The following is a 17,358-nucleotide window of genomic DNA, read 5'->3' as shown; positions in this document are numbered from 1 at the left end:
AAAATCACGAGACATTTTAAAAAACAAAATCAAATTTTTGTATTTTATACACAAAGCTATTTTGAACTCCAAGCTATCACGATGCACCTAATTTGAGATTAAAACAATGAAAACAATGGAAACAATGAATACAATGAATACAATGAATACAATGAATACAATGAAAAACAAACGCCCGCGCAAACAATTCCGCCAAGATATAACAAAAACAATGTCAAAAATCGTAGTAAACATTATGTAATTACATTACCATCCCCTAGCATGATAGCCAAACTCAGTATGATCAAGCTCATCCCGGTCACTGCTTCGCGCAGTCGCCTCTGCAGGACCTGAAGAAGCATTCTCAGTACCACCGTCTTGCGGCCCAGGAAACTGCTTCAGACTCACAACGTCGTGCGAGGTATGCCTTCGTTTCAACACCGCGGCCGTGTTGACATTCTTCTGCTGCCGTTCCCACAACAAATTCCGTCGTAGTGACTCTGACAGCTCTGTCGCGAGCATGTTGCGTCTCGTACTCCTTGGTGACAGGGCAGACTGTCGGGCAGCGGCCATCAATGCGGGTGAAGGTACACTTGGCACGACCACTGGCGACGTTGTTGTCGTGGTCTGTGCTCCATTCAGATTGTTCTGCATGCCTGTAGTCTGAGTCAGTTGAACTTTCGCTTGCGCTCCTGCCCGGTAATTTTCAGGCTCGATATTTCGCGACTGTGTTGGGGATAATTGTGACGTCCGCCTAATTTGAGATTGAGGACTTCGCCTTGATGCGTTCTGCTGACCGTACGCTGCCGAAATGGCAGGAGTCGATCGCGAGTTAAGTAAAGTTGGCCGATCGTTTTCAGTATGCAATAATGTGGAAAGCAAAGACGGCCGTGACGTGATTGTCGGCCGTTCTTCACGAACAAAAAATGACGACTCATCAAAACTTGGCGGACCACTTTCGTCAACCGAGTCCCAATCTGAATCAGCATCGTCAATCGCGCTCTCTGAAATGTCATCGTCATCGTCGTCTTCAATATCGTCGTCATCCTCAATATCGTCATCTGCGTCTCCATCGACGTCCGGCGACGGAATCGTGACAACTTCGTCCCGGAATGATGCACGTTTGCGTGCGTTGGCTATGAAGGTACTAGAAGACGTAACGGTCGGCTTCTTCATGGAAAACGAACTCCGAAGGTTGGATGGATGTCCAGTGAAACCAGATGCAGCAGGTGAGACCGACTCACCAAACCCGTCAGACTCACTCGGAGAAGAATCGATAAAGAACATTTTCTTTCTTGCTTGCTTTGAAGTCAAATCCACAGCCGGGATTGGCGCCGGACTACTTCCTCTTTGAGGCGCCTTTAGTGTAGGCAAAAACAACTCACTGCGGACAGAATGCACGGATATGGCAGAAGGTGAGAAGCCTCTGACTATACTGGTTGATGAAGGGGCGACTCTTGAAAGCCTGCCACGACTGGTATCAGATCCATCGGAAGTGTGACTTGCATCCGATGCACTGCGAACCGTATGCTGCGACCCATTTGGTGATGAGAAATCCAGTTCCAATGAATGCTTTTCGACATGACCGTTTGTCAGCGTTAATTCTGGTACTGGACTTGCAGTGGCCGGTTCGACCTGAACTTTACGCGCCAGCCGTTCCTTCATTGCAAGTTTTTCAGCTTCCCAGTTTTCAGCTTCTGGGTCAGAAAAAGATTCGATGACTTTCTGGAATCGTTCAGTTGTATCTGATTTTGAGAATGAAGGTCTTTGGGGAGAGACTGGCTTAGCGGAAACAGCAGAATCCACAGAAGACGATAGTTCTGGTATTGAATCGGGTTCTGAAGACATAGACTTTTCATGATTTGCAACATTTTCACGATTCCATAATCTCCAAGACAAGTTTTCTAGTCTTCTTCCATTTTCGATATTTTCAGCGCATTTTGAGAAAACAGTCCATATTGAGAACAGGTTTTCAGCATCCGAAGCATCTAATTTTGACACATGATCATAAGCTAAAGATAAAACAGGATCTTTTAGTTTTGGAGCCATAATGATATTATTATTCCTTATTATTTCTTATTTTTAGTATTAGAAAAACAATGACAGTAAAAAGAAGGATGTGGGGTGGAAGACAGGGAAGAAAAAGAGAACACGGGAAGATTTCTCGGGGATTTCGTGGGGCGACAGTTTTGAGCCGGCTGAGCAAGCGCAGTCAATGAATGGCAAAATAGTTAAATAGGAGCAGATGTTAGAACTTATTAACGTATTTATAAGGGTATTGTACTAATTTATTATGTGTTCAGCCGTCATGTGTCTAATAAATAAAGTTATTACTGATGGTCACCTTAGTCGGGTATGTCCCAAAATTGGAGTCGGCAAAGTTGTTCGGGTCATGTGGCAGTGGCGGTACTCATGTGACTGTCACGTACTACCTCTGTGGCTGTTTCCGGTCACGTGAGAAGTACAAGCAGCTTCAATGAGAGATCCTGTTTTAGTCAGTACGTTCACTATTATGTACTAGTAGTAGTACTATTAGGATTTAGTACTACTAATAGTAGTCAAAAGACGTACCAAGTGCAACAAGAGCACTACCATCAAGTGCCTGCTTAAGTTCTTCTCCGTTTGGAACTAATTCGGTTCGTTCTGTCCAGTATCGCTGAAGTGCAATTAACATGTCCTTAATTAATCGTTATAAGCAAATTGATATTAATATTTTTGAAAACTGCTAATAACTCACACTGTTCGGACCAAGTCCATCTACTTTGGCATATTCTCGTGCGATCAAAGCAGCTCCTGCTTGTTCATCGTCCATAATCTCCCCGGCACGTTTACCAAGCACCTCATCTGCTGCCTGTTGTGTCTTGTATATTGATAACGTCCGGTGATTATTCTTTGTGACTTTGCCCGATTTATTTACTTTACTCCCTTTACTCTGATCTGTTGTACGTTCCGACATTGTTGCATAAATTCAATGCAAACAACATATTATATCCTTGCATCATGTTCAAATCATTACGCGTTTATGTCGTACAATTAAGCCACATTGAACTGTACAAACCCCTTATTTGCTGACAATAACAATAGACATTTTGTGATCGACTCGGAACAGAATTCCTTTCGTCCGCTTAATTTCTTTTCTTCTCTAAAGTGCGATATTTCATAAAAACCATACGTTTTAAAGGAAAAGTGAACCCCGCATTCACATAACAATACCGCGTTTTTATTTATCCGGCCATACCCATTAAGTTCATCCCTTTATAGTTGTTTCAAAGATTGTGTATCCAGCCATGTCTCGCATAACTTAATTTTACCCTTACCCGACACAATGCGGCTCGCTCTATTGTTTTTCCGTCTCTATTTCTTCTACCAGTCGTACAAATCCTACAGTGCTATATCATGAGCATTAGTTTTAGCTGGTAAAGTGTTGTAGAATTTTACATTGATAAATTAGTAATGACGTAGTGAAACCCCAATGCTTTCGACCATACTCACGAGCATATTGCACATATTGCTTTCATTAACTATAAAGTATATTCAATTGCTCAATCCACAAATTATTTCATTTTTCACTTTTTAATTTGAATCGCGCCGTCTTGGTTGTGTGTGGATCGTGTGGGTCGTAGTTGCTCTCCACGGTCAACTGACCTTTGTGGCTCGACGCCGAGCGCCGCATCATCTTTTCAGCAAGGCACGGCAACGCTAAACCACTTATCTGCCACACTCGTGATCCCGCCACATAATTAAAATATGGCAGACACCATCGATTCGCGCGCTTTACTGCGCGAACTCTCGGCTCCGACAGTGCTCCCGCCGACTTTCTCAATCGGTCATCCGGACGCGTCCGCCGTACCGACCACATGTCCTGCAGCGGCTGAGGCGCTGCAGAAATTACTCGACAACAAAAAAATGGGGAAACATTTTAACGCTGAGCTGGCGGCATCGCGAACGCCGTTTAACGGGAATAACTTATCAGTGTTTGTGAAGGAACTTCAGATTGATCCGTATGGCACGAACTTGGTCGGCATCTGGTCAGGGCAGGATGTCAGGAATAACATTGAGAGTAAACCTGCGACCGCGCCTGCCGGACCGTCATTTGTTTCAGCAGGGCAAGAACAGACTCTGCCAATGCCTTCTACGCAAAGTGCTTTCTCATCGCAGTCATCACGTCAACCTTCAGATTATCGACTACCAGATAGACCAGCCGATCGACAAGAAAGGCCGCATACAGCTTCGCATAGACATCAAGAAGACTCACGACACGCCGGCCACGGAAACTCAAGCCGGAGCTCTTCCCACCATCACAGAAACTCGCAACACCATGATCGCGACCGTGACCATCATTCACATCGTGATAGTAATCATCGAAGAAGCGACCGGGAAAACCGAAATAGATAGAACTATTTTAATTCTCAAAATAATGTACAATAGCTATTTACAGTCGTGACATCATACAACCCAAAAAAAAAAAAGCATTTACAGAATTTGTGTTTTAGATTGCAAGCGAGCCCAGACTCATCAAAAAAATCTGAAACGCAACTTGCAGAGACCATAATCCCACCTTACGCATCCGCCGCGCCCGCTCCTCGTCATCCTGTACGTTGGTTGCAATGGCCTCGTATACTTCGGCAGACATGTCGTCCATCAGGCCACTGTCAAAAACAGTCCAGCTGCCGTCAAACTCGCTCTGTTTCTTGACAACACGACAGTTTACGGCAATGTACGTATGGTGCTTGTTGATGTATGCCACCATCGGGCGCACTAACGCGTTGCTCACGTATGAAAGCTCATGTGCAAGTAACGGGACAGCGGCTCGGGCATTATTCAGTTGCACCCGAAGATCAAAAATGACATACTGCTCTTTCCCACCAGCCGAGAACTTGATCACATCGTCTAAATCTATCCTCTTTTTCCATGACCCCCACCATCCCTGTTGGTCACCTTCGTCACCTCGACGCTGTCGTTTCTGGATAGTGTAATCCCACCGTTCAACCATCTCTTGCAGTACTTTCGAAAACTTGGCGTCCGCGTTCTCGTTCGGGATCATGATGTCGGAAACAATATCAACCTGTCCGCTCGTGATCCAACTAAACGGACCTTCCTCAATACCGCGATTCAGGTGGTCCACATTCACACCGTCTATCCGCAGCCGGCTTGTTTTCTTCCATGCGTTCTGGGTGTCGCCGTCGTCAGCCGCAAAACTGGACATACGCTGTCGAGGATGAATTGTAAACAGCGATTCATCATATGACCCAGACATGTGATTCGCGTTCAATATGTCGTAAAACAGCCATTGTCGTCGTAGTTGCGGCAGATCGCATGAAAATATACTGATTTCAAACGGCCTAAAATTGTTTGGCTGAAGAATGGTGACCAACGCATCTTCAAGCACAAAATGCTCAATCTCAAAATCACCCGGTCTGTGAACCTTTTTGTACGACCGCGGGTCTACACCGGGCAGCCAATGGACATGCGTCCTGTCGACTAATCCACGGATACCTTTAACTTCAACGTCATTTAGTATACCTTTACCGTTCATCCATCGTCTAAAAGATAGTGTCACGTTGATAGTATCAACTGTCAAATCGAACTGGGTATAGTTTCCGTCGTCGTTGACTGTTACTTCTTGAACCATATTGTTGCCGTCACTTGTGGCTGACGCAGCAGCTGCCGCTGCTGCTGCTGCAGTAGCTTGCGATCCCTTTGTAACACGATTGTTCGCGTTGCCCGGCCGGCGCGAAACAAACACATTTCTGAACGAAATCACTCCACCGCTCCAATGGGGCACGATCGCATTCTCAAACACGACTGTGATTCCGGTTTCTCTGGTGAGATAGTTACCAATCATCCGAGCAAGTGATTCTTATTCTCAGTTAGCCTCAATCTGAATATATCAATCAGACAGCATTACCTTGTGCAAACACAGTGTTTGCAGTAAGAAGTACCAGTGAGCAAAAGGTCGTGGTACCTAGAAGAATCCAGACAACATTCCCAACAATCAACCATGAAAAGAAGGCAGACATGTCGTCCATGTTGAACGGTCGAACTTGTCGTATAAGCAGCCACTTGAACCGGATTCGGAGTCTGTCAAATGCCCCGTTCGCGGCTTTTAATAATTCGTCTTTAGTAGGACGATGTAATCGCTTTGAAACTGTACTGCTCCAAGTTTCTGTTTTTTGATCGTGTTGTTGCTCGTGTAGTTCTGTTTTATTGTCATTGATTTTCGCTTCCGACGATTGACCCGGCTTAGTTGAGTCCTCGGCTTTATTCAATAACGCTTTGTATGTTGTAAAACATTTAGGCTGTAGAGGCTTTGCTCTATATAGTTGAGATATCCCCAATGTACTCTGCGTCGGTCGTGATATACCGACCTGTGTCTGAAAGACTGTATTCCATGATCTTGTTAAGTTAGGTCGTGCCACCAGAATTGCACTCTCTTGCCGAATTACCGAGGCCAAATTGGCCCGGACTCTGCTTAACATTGACATAAAATCAATCAAAGATGTACAGTACCGTTATACTCGTAGAACAGTTGAATGTCTACACAGCAATGCTGATCAGTGGCGGGCTAACCGGGAGTCAGCTGAAAATATAACGTTTAGTGAGCGCTCTCGATTATGAGTGACTTTTTGTGTCTGTACTCTGTTCGTCTTCTAACAAGTTAATACCTTGTTATTAAGATACGCTCTCGACGTATTATTTAACGTCATGTGTTGGTTGTAGTGTCTTCGTAGCACAAATTTCTTGACTTTCAACGTCACTTTCGACTTTTTACTTTTTTTGCATGTTCGACATTTTGGCGCTGTCGAGGCACCTAACTTCGAACTTAAATTAAAGTCGCTCTGTGCTGCATTTATGCATGGATTAATCTATGTTTATGTATTTGTGCAAGAACGTATTGCATACTGAAATACACGCTGAAAATTGAGCCTACGTACTTCTCAGACCGGGACTTCCAAAACTCCCAAAACTCAAAATTCTTTTTTTGGTCTGAAATTTTTCTTGATCTTTCACGTAAAATTCATCAAAAAAATGCCTGCCCCAACCGCTTTACGGAATCAGCCAGTGAAATCTGTTCCTGAAGTCACTCTTGTTGAAGACAATGACGATGGTGCGTACTGAATTGCCCCGAGTTGGAAAACTCCAGACTGACTGTGCGATAGATGAGGTGTTGATTGATGCTCAATCAATTGCGACTGCGCATGAACCAGAACAGACCACAGTGCCGCCTTTGGTTGTGACAAGTAACGGGATGAGCCTTGATTTAGACGGGCGTCCGAAGTTTGGGAGCGCTAAAGAGCAGCGTGTGCGTGTGAAGGCGCAGTCTCGAAAAGTGCCCGTGCCACCACATAGAATGACACCATTGAAGAACAGCTGGACAAAGATTTATCCTCCGTTGGTCGAGCATTTGAAATTGCAAGTCAGAATGAACATTAGAACCCGTACGGTTGAACTGCGAACTAGTAGGCAAACTGATGATACGGGAGCCATTCAAAAAGGAGCAGATTTCATTAGAGCATTTACGTTAGGATTTGACGTTGATGTATGTTTCATGGTGTTGTTTGTGTGGAGTTGTATGTTGACATGTTTCTAGGATGCAATTGCTCTTCTCAGATTAGACGATCTTTATATTGAATCTTTCGAAGTCAAAGACGTCAAGACCCTTCAAGGCGACCATCTTGCTCGAGCGATCGGCCGTATTGCAGGTAAGGACGGTAAGACCAAGTTCGCAATCGAAAACGCGACCCGGACACGGATCGTGCTCGCCGACAGCAAGATCCACATCCTCGGTGGATTCCAAAACATTCGCATGGCGCGCGAGTCCGTCGTCAGTCTCATTCTCGGTAGCCCGCCTGGAAAGGTGTACGGTAATTTGAGAATTGTGGCGTCTAGATTGAAGGAACGGTTTTGATTTTGTCTGTTATGTAAACGGGAAAAGTATAGTTAGGTTGTTCATTGCATGTACTATTTGGTTTGGGATTTATTATTTACACAAAAATTAACATTCTATTCGTCTTCTTTTCGTAGAACACTTTCATATTTGTATAATCTGCATCTTCCGGAAGCTTCGCGTTCAAGTTCTCCTCGCGTGTGCTGACGTAAAGGCGCTCGTCACCTTCGTCTACCGATACAGAAGCTGACGACAGTACTGATCCTCGGACCTTCACAACATATTTCGGGAACGATCCAGAGTCCAAATTCGTAATCTCTATTTTGCTCGAAATTTCCTTAATCAATGGTGCAGGTGGCGTCGAGCTAGGTTGGCTCAGTATAGGAAAAGGCGGCGTGCTTGAAGAAGATTCTTCTTTAAGCGATTGAGCTTCTAAACTCTTAAATGGCATTTCTCCTGTGCTTGAAATAGCAGCATTACGCAACTTTTCCAGCCTAGTGGCTGGATCGAATAGCGCACGATCAATTTTCATATCTTCAGCCAGAGGGCCTTTCCATCTTAATTTTGGAAATTTGAAGTCTAAATGGCATCAGTCAACCCAAAATGATCAGAGCTTCATACTTACTCTTTGCAAACTTGTACCGGCCCTTGGAATGCGCCTCTACCATGTATAGACAGCGGTAAGCAATTCTCTGTCGCAGATCAGCGTTTTTGAACGCTGTCAACACAGCCTTGGTGTTAATAAAGCAAACAAACACAAGGCAGCTTATTCCCGCTGTTTAAATTTCAATCCCGTTCAATCTATATCAAATGTGCACACGTACCATGGTCAACATCTTCCTGCTCCTCTGATGTTATGATGGGAAAGTCCAATTCGGCCTCGGTGTGTATGCTTTCAATATAAGCATCAAGCCCATCTGTAGTATAAACGCTCTGCTTCAAATTAAGTAGAATGCTGGCTCACCTGAAGGTCCGAGAATTGACTTATTGTGGGCAACATTAATAAACACTTTGGTCCCCTTTTTATGCGCTTGAAATTTGCCACGAGCCGGCGCATCTTTAGCAAGAGCCGTCTTAATCACAAAACCTGGATTTAGTTTCAGATATACTTCGCCATCGGCAAAGCTCGCCATTGTTCGGATCTTGGTGACGATGCAGAAGATTCAATGATGCCGTCAGGAGCTTTCAAGAAATTTGCGCCTCACTATGTGCGGCGGTCATTTGCATAAATAGACAAAAAATGTGCACTGGGCTAGGGCTTTATCCCGAGGTTTCCGCATTCCGGGGCCAAAGGCAGCAGACGATCATAAATCGTGACGAATCTTTCTAGTTTTTCTTGTGGCGCGAGTGTAAGATTCATCGACAAATAGAAGTTACACGTACAAAATGAGTTGGTCAGGATTTAAGAAGGCCGTTAACCGAGCCGGTACTACGGTATGTTCTTTGTGTCAGCAGCCGGGATGGATGCGTATTTGAGATTGAATGTAAAGTCTGACTGAAGTAGGTCATGATGAAGACCGGACAGATTGAAAAAACTGTCGACAGAGAATTTGAACTTGAGGAGCGACGGTTCAGAACGTTAGTATACGTGTGGATAGCTGTTTGAATTGGTCTGATGGATTACTAGACTTGAGACTGCTGCCAACAAATTGCAGAAGGAGGCAAAGGGATATCTTGATTCTCTCAGAGGTTTGTTTGGCGATGATTTGGTTGATCACGACTGAAACTTCTAGCTATGACTGCTGCTCAGACTCGTATTGCAGAGACTATTGATGCGTTCTATGGCGATTCAGGTGCTCAGGACGGTATAAGCAAGTACTACAGATCTGCGGTTGAGGATCTTGACGCCGACACTGTCAAGGCTCTTGACGGGCCGTACCGTGCGACCGTATTGGAGCCGATTTCCCGTTTCGTTTCGTACTTCCCCGACATCAACGACGCAATCAAAAAGCGGAACCACAAGTTGCTTGACTACGATGCCATGCGATCCAAGGTCAGGAAGTTGGTAGATAAGCCTGCCGAAGACGTGCAGAAGCTTCCAAAGGCTGAGGAGGATGCCAACATTGCCAAACAGATTTACGAAGAATTAAATAACCAGTTGACTGCTGAGTTGCCGCAGCTGATTGACTTGCGTGTGCCATATCTTGACCCGTCGTTTGAGGCGCTTGTCAAGATCCAGCTTAGATTCTGCTCGGAGGCGTACACCAGAATGGCACAGGTACAGCAATTCCTTGATCCAAACACAAGAGAAGAATATGCTGGTGGATATTTGGATACCAGAGTTGAGCAGGTCTTACAAGGCATGAGAGATCTTTCCATCACGTGAGTTATATTGTGTTATTTCTCGGGATTTTAAGCTAACTCGTTAATAAGGGGTCTTTCTGCTGCATAAGCAGTATGTGTTTTGTTTCGTTTCGTTTCGTTTCGTTTAGTGTCGTTTATACATGTTTCGATGGTGTTTTTGCTGTGTGCTTTGTAGTTTGAAGCATTAGATGTTATTCAAGTAAAGAAAATCTATTCATTTGGCAATAAATTAGGGCCTTGTGGTCAAAGTATCGAGAGTTCTGGAAATTTACCACGTAGCATCTTAACTCCCAACTGAGAGAATACGCTCGTGATTTTTGGAGCCACGTACGTCAAATACTTATTATATCAAGTCCCTTCCCTGTCACGTCTTAAAGTATTACAGGTAACAATTATTATCAGTACTTACATAACACTTGGCAAATCACAGAAAATGCGAATTACAACAGCTAAATGGCTATTTGTCGTAATATCATGTCTGGACATGATCTCTGCCTTCTCAACAGGCGACAAGGTCTTACTGTCCAATATCGAGACTTTAACCGTTCGGAGCGACAAGATGACCAAAGGAAGGCGGGTGAAGCCGATACTACAGTTGAAGCTCGTCGGCGGCAGTGCAAAGGGACTGTACGAGGTTGACGTGATGCAGTGCCGGAATATGGGGTCAGGCGATGGCGGGCCTGAAGATGTGCAGTGGAAGTGCACGGCAGATGTTCCTGGATATTTTAAGTATGAGGATTTGGTTGTTGACTGGAGATAAAGTACTGACATGTAACAGACTTGGACGGACAGACGTAATCTGTGAAGGATATAATAACCCAGATGATCCATATATATTACGGGGCTCTTGCGGTGTCGAATACACGTTACAACTCACTGAGGCTGGAAAAGCCAAGTACAATCGCGGCGGAAAATCATATTACGACGAACATGATCCGGGATCAGGACTACTGACCATGATCATGTTCGTGGTCATAGTCGTCGGTCTCGCGTACGGTCTATCGCATCTCTGTGCAGAGACCCCAGTCACAACTACGCGTGGACCTCGGCGGAGTCCATGGTTCGGCAACTTTTTTGGCGGCGGCGACGGGAACGACGGCGGGCCACCGCCTCCACCACCGTACTCGCCCTACGACGGCCGAGGTGGTGGCGGCGGGAAGCAATTCTCGGCCGCACAGCAGAGTCAGTACGAGCAGTGGCGGCCCGGGTTTTGGTCTGGCCTCGGTGCCGGTGCTGCTGCGTCAGCTCTGTACAATTCTTACGCTAACCGCAGCTCGTCTACGGCTGAGCGGGCGCGTATGATTAACGACTCATATCTTTACAACGATTTCGGTGGAGCAAATAGACGGTCGTCTTGGGGCTCGTCGTCTTCGTCGAGTCGTGTGCAAGAGGATAGACAGCCAAGGACGTCGAGCGGGTTTGGGGGTACTTCAAGAAGATAAGTGACAGGTTTTCTTTGTAAATAGAATATTCTATTTGTACATATGGTCAATTCTGAAGTACACTATGCGTTTGCGGCAGCGATCATCGCGGCAGTTCCGAACGCAACTTTAAACGACATGTTTTCAAGCATGAGTTCTTTGTCGCCCAACTTGCGACGAGCGTAGCTGTAAAATCTGTTGTAAGGAAGTGCGATTATTCTTCTACTCGATAAAAACTGTTCGTGTTAGTACTATTTACTGACGTTTGGGTATGCATGCTCACCTGGAGGAACAAGAATGTTGAACTGGCAAAAAAAACGAGAAACTTGCTGAACTTGCCAACCAAAAACCCCACAAACAGACCAACAAAACTGCCGACTGACAATTCTCGATAATCTAAACCGAAAGCACCCCGTCGCCCAGATGGAGGAATATAGTCGATCTCGGTTGCCCGCGCTCCTGCGTCCCTAGTGTACAAGCTCCTTCCGCTGTCGCAACTGATTTGCGACTTTGTCGCTACGGTCACTGTTGCTGCCAATGAGCCATAAAGTATGGATTGTCCGAGAATATGCGAGTTGCGAACCGGCAATGTCGTGAGTTGTCGTGTGTTGGTCCTTGGCAAGTTCGACAGTGCCAACTTTCGGCCGATTGTGCCGGCAAAAGTAGGTGCCGCCAGTCTACGACGAACAGCAAAGAGCTGTGTTCTAAACAAAGGCAGAAAACTCATGCTTGAAAGGTCTGAACAAATCGGTTTAGATGTTCAATGTTGTGTTTTCACTTGGATTCGGTTTGATCTGCGAATGTTCGAGGAGAGACACCCATAACCAGCCGCGGATCATGACATCATTGAGCCAATATCTTAACCCAGTTATGCGGCTGCTACCCCTGAATAGCCGATTTTGACTAAGCCATCTTGAAGTCCCACACAATTCATCATCCAAACATCAGTTCTATTTTCAGTTGCACAATATCAATGACAGACGCCATTAAAGATTCAATGGTCGCTGGCGCGTATATGCCTTCGTATGACAGCTACTACTATGACGAACTGAATACTGACTGTCATTAGTGTCCTTAAGACGGTGGAGTACGGTGTGGGGTCGTTGTCAAAGCTTCCTCTTGTGCTTGACAATTTGACGTGCTCTCGGCCATTTCTCGTCACTGGTGACTCAATCAAAACCAAAACGCCAATTATTGATGACATATGCAAAATCTTAGCAGAAAGTGAGCGCGAATTTACTCTGACAAATGTGTACAGCTCCATCAAGCAGCACGCTCCGGTATGTACCAAGTCTTTGTATGGTGTGCACGTTAACGCTCATTTATAGATTGCTGAAATTCAGCATGCGCTTTATTTGTTTGAGGAAGCTGCAGCAGACTGTATCATTGCTGTCGGCGGTGGCAGTCCAATCGAGTATGTATGGTTCGTATAATCGACCGCACGAACTCATGTTGTGACAGCTCAGCGAAAATTCTAACCCACCGTTACTATGAAACTAGCGGAATACGAATTCCAGTCATTGCTATACCGACGACACTGTCTGTCGCAGAAACAACTCCGTCTGCGGGTTATACTAATGAAGAAGGAGACAAAATCGCCTTACTCGATCCGTATATTGCTCCTCGGGTCATAATCTACGACGCGTCTCTCCTTAAATATACACCATCTCGATTGCTTTTATCTAGTGGATTACGTGCAGTGGATCATGCATTTGAGGTCAGTACAGCCTACTTGATTGAGTCATCTTTAACGATTTAGACACTATACCACGAGACAGTTGGAGAAGTACCTTACAAACCACTTGCCCTTTCAGCACTGGCGGATTTGTTTAAGTACTTACCTGTATACAAGGCGGATACATCAAATCTAAAAGTTGCTCAAATGCTGCAGACGGCCGCTTTTCAGAGTCTGTTCCCTCGATTCACGCTCACCACTGGATTGGGTTTGAGCCACAGTCTTGGGCATGCCCTCGGTGCTAAGTACAGTATTCCTCATGGTAAGCCTACCAAAAAAAAAAAAAAAAAACGACGATAATTTGGTTAACTTATTTCAGGAATCACGTCTTGCATTACACTGGCATCCGTTCTCCATTACAAAGCTGAGAACAATGAAGAAGCCGCGTTTCAGTTAGAGCGAGCGCTTCCTGTCCTTGAGATTGCCAAAGATCCAAACTCTACGTCTAAACAAAATGCACACAAAGTCGCTGATGCACTTGATGAACTGGTCAAAAGCTTAGGACTTGCGACGAAAATATCAGACTACAATGTACCGGCAGACGACGCTGATTCCATCGCCCTGCATGCGTTGGGTGGTAAGCAAGATAGCCCGCTGTTGGAAGATGCGATTAAATTAGTCAAGTCCATGTACTAGTAGTTTAATGCTTGAGATGCTATAATGATAATCTATACATAATTTTACTCGGTCTTTGGACCGTTTTTTTCCAATTTCTTGGTATCTGGGCGAACGCCGTGCATTTTTCTGATCCCCCCGTCTCGTATGTATCCCATGATTGTCTTGAAAAAAATCCACAAGCAGCCAAGACTGATTACAATCACCGTGAGCGGTTGAACGTATTTGTAAGTTTCTAGTGCCACGACAGGGATCGTGACGGTCGTTGTCAGGTATGTCATGTTGACCGGGTTCGAGATTGTCATGTTTGGGTGGAGGTAGTAAAACATGGTGCCTGGTTCAAAAAAATACTCGTGCCCCAATCCGTTACTGTCGAACGGGCTCGTCGTCATTTCTGCCTCGACCGAACCATTGCAGGCCCAAAACATTGACGGCCACGGCATCTCATGCGAAATCTTGGTCGTGTTCCAGTCCGGCACCTCGTATCTGAAATGCATCGGGATCTCCACGTCCAGTTTTTGCATAATGCCCGGGAACCGAGCTGGTTCAGGTGGGATGAGTTCGAGCAGCATGATGCTGCCCCATTTGTCAACCATCCACACCGGGATCTCGAGATCGGTTTCGCCGTAGATCCCAACGACACGCTTGACGCCGCCGGCCTGGGCGTCTGCGAGATCTGAGATCTGGTACTGATCGACGAAAATGAAGTTTGGCAGCACGTAGTAGCCGTAGAGTGAGCACGTTGTTGCGGCTTCGGTAGAGTTTAATTCTCCGGTCTCATCATCGACCTGAATAACTTTCATTTTCTTGCGCGGAGGCTCGATGTAGCCAATGACCGTGGTCACATGCTTAGGATGTAATCCGTATGGCTGTTTTAGATCGGGGTAGTACACTGCCGGTTCATAAACGCTGCGATGCCGAGGTGAAAAATCAAACAGGGTAGGAACTGTGTAAGGTTAATAACAATTGTCCGACCCTGACTGTAAGTATACTCACCAAACTGCTCATTCACTCCAATGACAGCCAGAATGCCTCCGTATGTGAGATCACCTTCCGGGTCGTCACCGATTTTACCCAGCAGCCCGACCTCAACCCTGTGCTCGTCCGTGCCGGCGTCAAGCGTCATGTCCCAATTACCGTAGTACCAGTACGCCTCGCCGATAAGTTTGCCTTTGATTTTAAGGTCTGTCGCATTACTGTTGTACGACAGGCTGACGTAGTTCGCAGTTACAATCTCAGATGCCGACGCTTGTATGTGTTTGGTCGCATCGTCGTCGCTATATGTGGATTCCATGTACGATAGAAGTGTAGTGAGATTTGTGTATGGTGAATGCAAGTAATATCCAAACGGCAGCTCAATAAATGAGTCTTGTCCTATGCACGGCGTATCAGAGCTAATTGACGACTTTACCCACAAGCAAAATGAGTCCCTAAAAATAGTATTAGAACATACACTCAATGTTGATACGTCAATTGCTCACCACTCAAACCCTTCTTTTGGAGTAACGTAAACATGAGTTCCCCACGCAGCTTGTCTATTAAACGGTGTAATATGAGCGTAGTTTTCTTTCGACACAATCTCAATCCTAATATTGCTAACGGATTTGAGCAGTTCCTAGTAACAATGGTCAGGTTCACTCAATTGATACAATCTCGCCTCTTTACCTGTTCCTTCAGGTGCTCCGGTGTAATTATCACCCTGTCCTGTCTTGTGCCTGGCACTTGTCGAAGTTCGAGCTTGTCGTCATACAATTGCAACGTGTCTGTGTCGCGAAATTGAGAGTGCACAATGAATGTGTGCCGCTCTCTGATTGTCGCCATGATGAAGTGATGAAGTTGCTACTCGACCTGTGTACCTGAACTGACTTCCCCTCGTTCTTTTATCTTCGTTCAATTTTTTGCAAAAACTCTTTTCAATTTGTGGATTTGCACTGATAACAGGATTGACATGAAGCTCATGAAATGGCTGTTAAGAGAGCGCATTGTACTAGTTATTTATGCACTCAACTGCCTAAACACTTTGATACGTATGTATGCTACACCTAACCCAATGAACACCTCACTTTGTCAAAACAACTGAACTGATCGAACATCAATATTTTATATTTGTGTAACATATAAAATAGTATTAGCACCAACGCCATTTACATCTTCCCAGTACAACATATAAACTAACCCGTCAGTAATTGTTAACTCAAATCTCATTAGTCATATCGCTCATATCACTCATAAATCGCTCGCTTATACTGTACACGTCGACAGGTCATTAGTGACATAGTTTCTGTCGTCACAATTAAACATGAACAGCGTTCTGATGAATTATGTTGATGTCACGCTCACTCAAGCCAGACAGCGTGTCTTTATATTTTGACGGATTTGAGTAAGATCGTTTTGGAGTACTGGCACTTTGAGGCTTATAATCTGAATCCTCTTCTTCTTCCAAGATTGTAGGTGGAAGTCCACTAGCAAACAACGACGGACTGAACGGTGCGATGGGCTCTTCTGGCCTGACAGCGATATATGTCAACGGGACCGAACTGCTGCTGAACGTTTCAAACAATCTGTCACTGTTTTTATTCTCTTGTGAGTAGTCATTGTGGTTTTGTCTAGAGATAAAAGACGCTGCTCGTTCCCGCCTTCTTTGTGCATCCTCTTCGACCTTGACCTCAGGTGCAATTGCACTTGATGGTATAGTTTTGACCTCGCCAGCTTTGGCTTGGGGTATACCCTTTTTATCCAATTTGACTCTTGCAGTAGTAGTTGTGACTGTGACTTGGTTTTGAGATAAGCCTAAGATCATCTGCATGACCTTTGAAGATATTCCTATACACACGCCGAATATTATACCCAAACTGATTCCAATAAAGAAGAAAAAATATAAAGGTCCCGCAGCTTCGACCAGTGGTTTTGGAAACAGGATTGCATTAACAACATTATATCCAAACTTGACAGCAATCGGCACAGGCCAAAATACCAGTCTAAATAAGAAAAGTGCAATACGAAATGGCACGATTAAAGGCAGTTTGCATGTTGACCAGGCCACACGAGACACAGTCATTGTATACCGCAAAAGTTGTGCCAAGACTGCGACAACTAAATGAAGATAAACCGCAGTATTCTTTTCAGAGTCTGGCTGTTGACTGTTGGCAAGACTAGCAGTATCAATTTCCTGAGTGTCCATATTTATCAATGATCACTTGCGAACCCCCCCAAGCAAGCAGACCGTTACCTCGCGTATTCAGCAACCTGCTCGGCTACCTGTCTTCGAGCGGGAATTTATAATCAGTATCAGATCGTTACAGGCACTTTTACCACTCAAACAGTATTTTTTTTTACAGTATAAAGCGCGCTCAGTTTCGATATCGAGCGTGAGTGATCGACGCAAATTTAAATGAAATCCACGTGCGGTACGATTA

General features: G+C 45.0%; 11 protein-coding genes across 11 annotated transcripts; 5 read left to right on the top strand and 6 right to left on the bottom strand.

The window, feature by feature from the left end:
• Window positions 1–14: 14 nt before the first annotated feature.
• V1512DRAFT_259467 (uncharacterized protein) lies at window positions 15–2,171 on the bottom strand. Its single transcript, XM_066915645.1, has one exon. It carries the CDS (start codon window positions 2,026–2,028, stop codon window positions 247–249), a length of 1,782 nt encoding a protein of 593 aa, XP_066773158.1. The 5' UTR covers window positions 2,029–2,171; the 3' UTR covers window positions 15–246.
• A 1,495-nt stretch (window positions 2,172–3,666) lies between these two features.
• Window positions 3,667–4,448, top strand: V1512DRAFT_259464 (uncharacterized protein; the record flags this gene model as incomplete). The annotated part of the gene is made up of 1 exon (XM_066915644.1): window positions 3,667–4,448. A coding segment is annotated over exon 1 (644 nt), but the record flags the coding sequence as incomplete, so codon positions are not given.
• On the bottom strand, window positions 4,368–6,744 carry V1512DRAFT_259463 (mitochondrial distribution and morphology protein family 31/32). Its single transcript, XM_066915643.1, has 2 exons — window positions 5,888–6,744; window positions 4,368–5,838 (listed from the first exon to the last, which is right to left on the bottom strand). Exons 1-2 carry the CDS (start codon window positions 6,462–6,464, stop codon window positions 4,469–4,471), a joined length of 1,947 nt encoding a protein of 648 aa, XP_066773156.1. The 5' UTR covers window positions 6,465–6,744; the 3' UTR covers window positions 4,368–4,468.
• Window positions 6,745–6,979: 235 nt separating this feature from the next.
• On the top strand, window positions 6,980–7,990 carry V1512DRAFT_259461 (uncharacterized protein). The gene is made up of 2 exons (XM_066915642.1): window positions 6,980–7,519; window positions 7,571–7,990. Exons 1-2 carry the CDS (start codon window positions 7,079–7,081, stop codon window positions 7,886–7,888), a joined length of 759 nt encoding a protein of 252 aa, XP_066773155.1. The 5' UTR covers window positions 6,980–7,078; the 3' UTR covers window positions 7,889–7,990.
• Window positions 7,924–9,016, bottom strand: V1512DRAFT_274682 (uncharacterized protein). The gene is made up of 4 exons (XM_066917794.1): window positions 8,832–9,016; window positions 8,692–8,784; window positions 8,493–8,642; window positions 7,924–8,446 (listed from the first exon to the last, which is right to left on the bottom strand). The coding sequence occupies exons 1-4, from the start codon at window positions 8,998–9,000 to the stop codon at window positions 7,965–7,967; spliced, it is 894 nt and encodes a 297-aa protein (XP_066773154.1). The 5' UTR covers window positions 9,001–9,016; the 3' UTR covers window positions 7,924–7,964.
• A 125-nt stretch (window positions 9,017–9,141) lies between these two features.
• V1512DRAFT_103494 (uncharacterized protein) lies at window positions 9,142–10,551 on the top strand. The gene is made up of 5 exons (XM_066912869.1): window positions 9,142–9,301; window positions 9,372–9,445; window positions 9,495–9,556; window positions 9,601–10,189; window positions 10,241–10,551. The coding sequence occupies exons 1-5, from the start codon at window positions 9,254–9,256 to the stop codon at window positions 10,257–10,259; spliced, it is 792 nt and encodes a 263-aa protein (XP_066773153.1). The 5' UTR covers window positions 9,142–9,253; the 3' UTR covers window positions 10,260–10,551.
• A 179-nt stretch (window positions 10,552–10,730) lies between these two features.
• On the top strand, window positions 10,731–11,613 carry V1512DRAFT_204290 (uncharacterized protein; the record flags this gene model as incomplete). The annotated part of the gene is made up of 2 exons (XM_066913325.1): window positions 10,731–10,900; window positions 10,950–11,613. The coding sequence occupies 2 exons, from the start codon at window positions 10,731–10,733 to the stop codon at window positions 11,611–11,613; spliced, it is 834 nt and encodes a 277-aa protein (XP_066773152.1).
• Window positions 11,614–11,623: 10 nt separating this feature from the next.
• On the bottom strand, window positions 11,624–12,389 carry V1512DRAFT_221806 (uncharacterized protein). The gene is made up of 2 exons (XM_066913725.1): window positions 11,876–12,389; window positions 11,624–11,828 (listed from the first exon to the last, which is right to left on the bottom strand). Exons 1-2 carry the CDS (start codon window positions 12,317–12,319, stop codon window positions 11,676–11,678), a joined length of 597 nt encoding a protein of 198 aa, XP_066773151.1. The 5' UTR covers window positions 12,320–12,389; the 3' UTR covers window positions 11,624–11,675.
• A 146-nt stretch (window positions 12,390–12,535) lies between these two features.
• V1512DRAFT_259448 (dehydrogenase) lies at window positions 12,536–14,037 on the top strand. The gene is made up of 6 exons (XM_066915641.1): window positions 12,536–12,615; window positions 12,662–12,872; window positions 12,921–13,006; window positions 13,054–13,309; window positions 13,352–13,589; window positions 13,647–14,037. Exons 1-6 carry the CDS (start codon window positions 12,566–12,568, stop codon window positions 13,961–13,963), a joined length of 1,158 nt encoding a protein of 385 aa, XP_066773150.1. The 5' UTR covers window positions 12,536–12,565; the 3' UTR covers window positions 13,964–14,037.
• V1512DRAFT_259446 (PIG-X) lies at window positions 13,923–16,142 on the bottom strand. Its single transcript, XM_066915640.1, has 5 exons — window positions 16,120–16,142; window positions 15,608–16,057; window positions 15,424–15,557; window positions 14,939–15,372; window positions 13,923–14,888 (listed from the first exon to the last, which is right to left on the bottom strand). Exons 2-5 carry the CDS (start codon window positions 15,761–15,763, stop codon window positions 14,008–14,010), a joined length of 1,605 nt encoding a protein of 534 aa, XP_066773149.1. The 5' UTR covers window positions 15,764–16,057; window positions 16,120–16,142; the 3' UTR covers window positions 13,923–14,007.
• On the bottom strand, window positions 16,000–17,320 carry V1512DRAFT_103587 (uncharacterized protein). The gene is made up of 2 exons (XM_066912870.1): window positions 17,148–17,320; window positions 16,000–17,094 (listed from the first exon to the last, which is right to left on the bottom strand). Exon 2 carries the CDS (start codon window positions 16,998–17,000, stop codon window positions 16,236–16,238), a length of 765 nt encoding a protein of 254 aa, XP_066773148.1. The 5' UTR covers window positions 17,001–17,094; window positions 17,148–17,320; the 3' UTR covers window positions 16,000–16,235.
• Window positions 17,321–17,358: the final 38 nt, after the last annotated feature.

The sequence above is a fragment of the Lipomyces arxii genome, assembly GCF_038497795.1.
Source record: "Lipomyces arxii strain Phaff 12-163 unplaced genomic scaffold V1512scaffold_3, whole genome shotgun sequence".
Taxonomy (NCBI): domain Eukaryota; kingdom Fungi; phylum Ascomycota; class Lipomycetes; order Lipomycetales; family Lipomycetaceae; genus Lipomyces; species Lipomyces arxii.
This window is presented reverse-complemented; position numbering and strand designations above follow the sequence as displayed.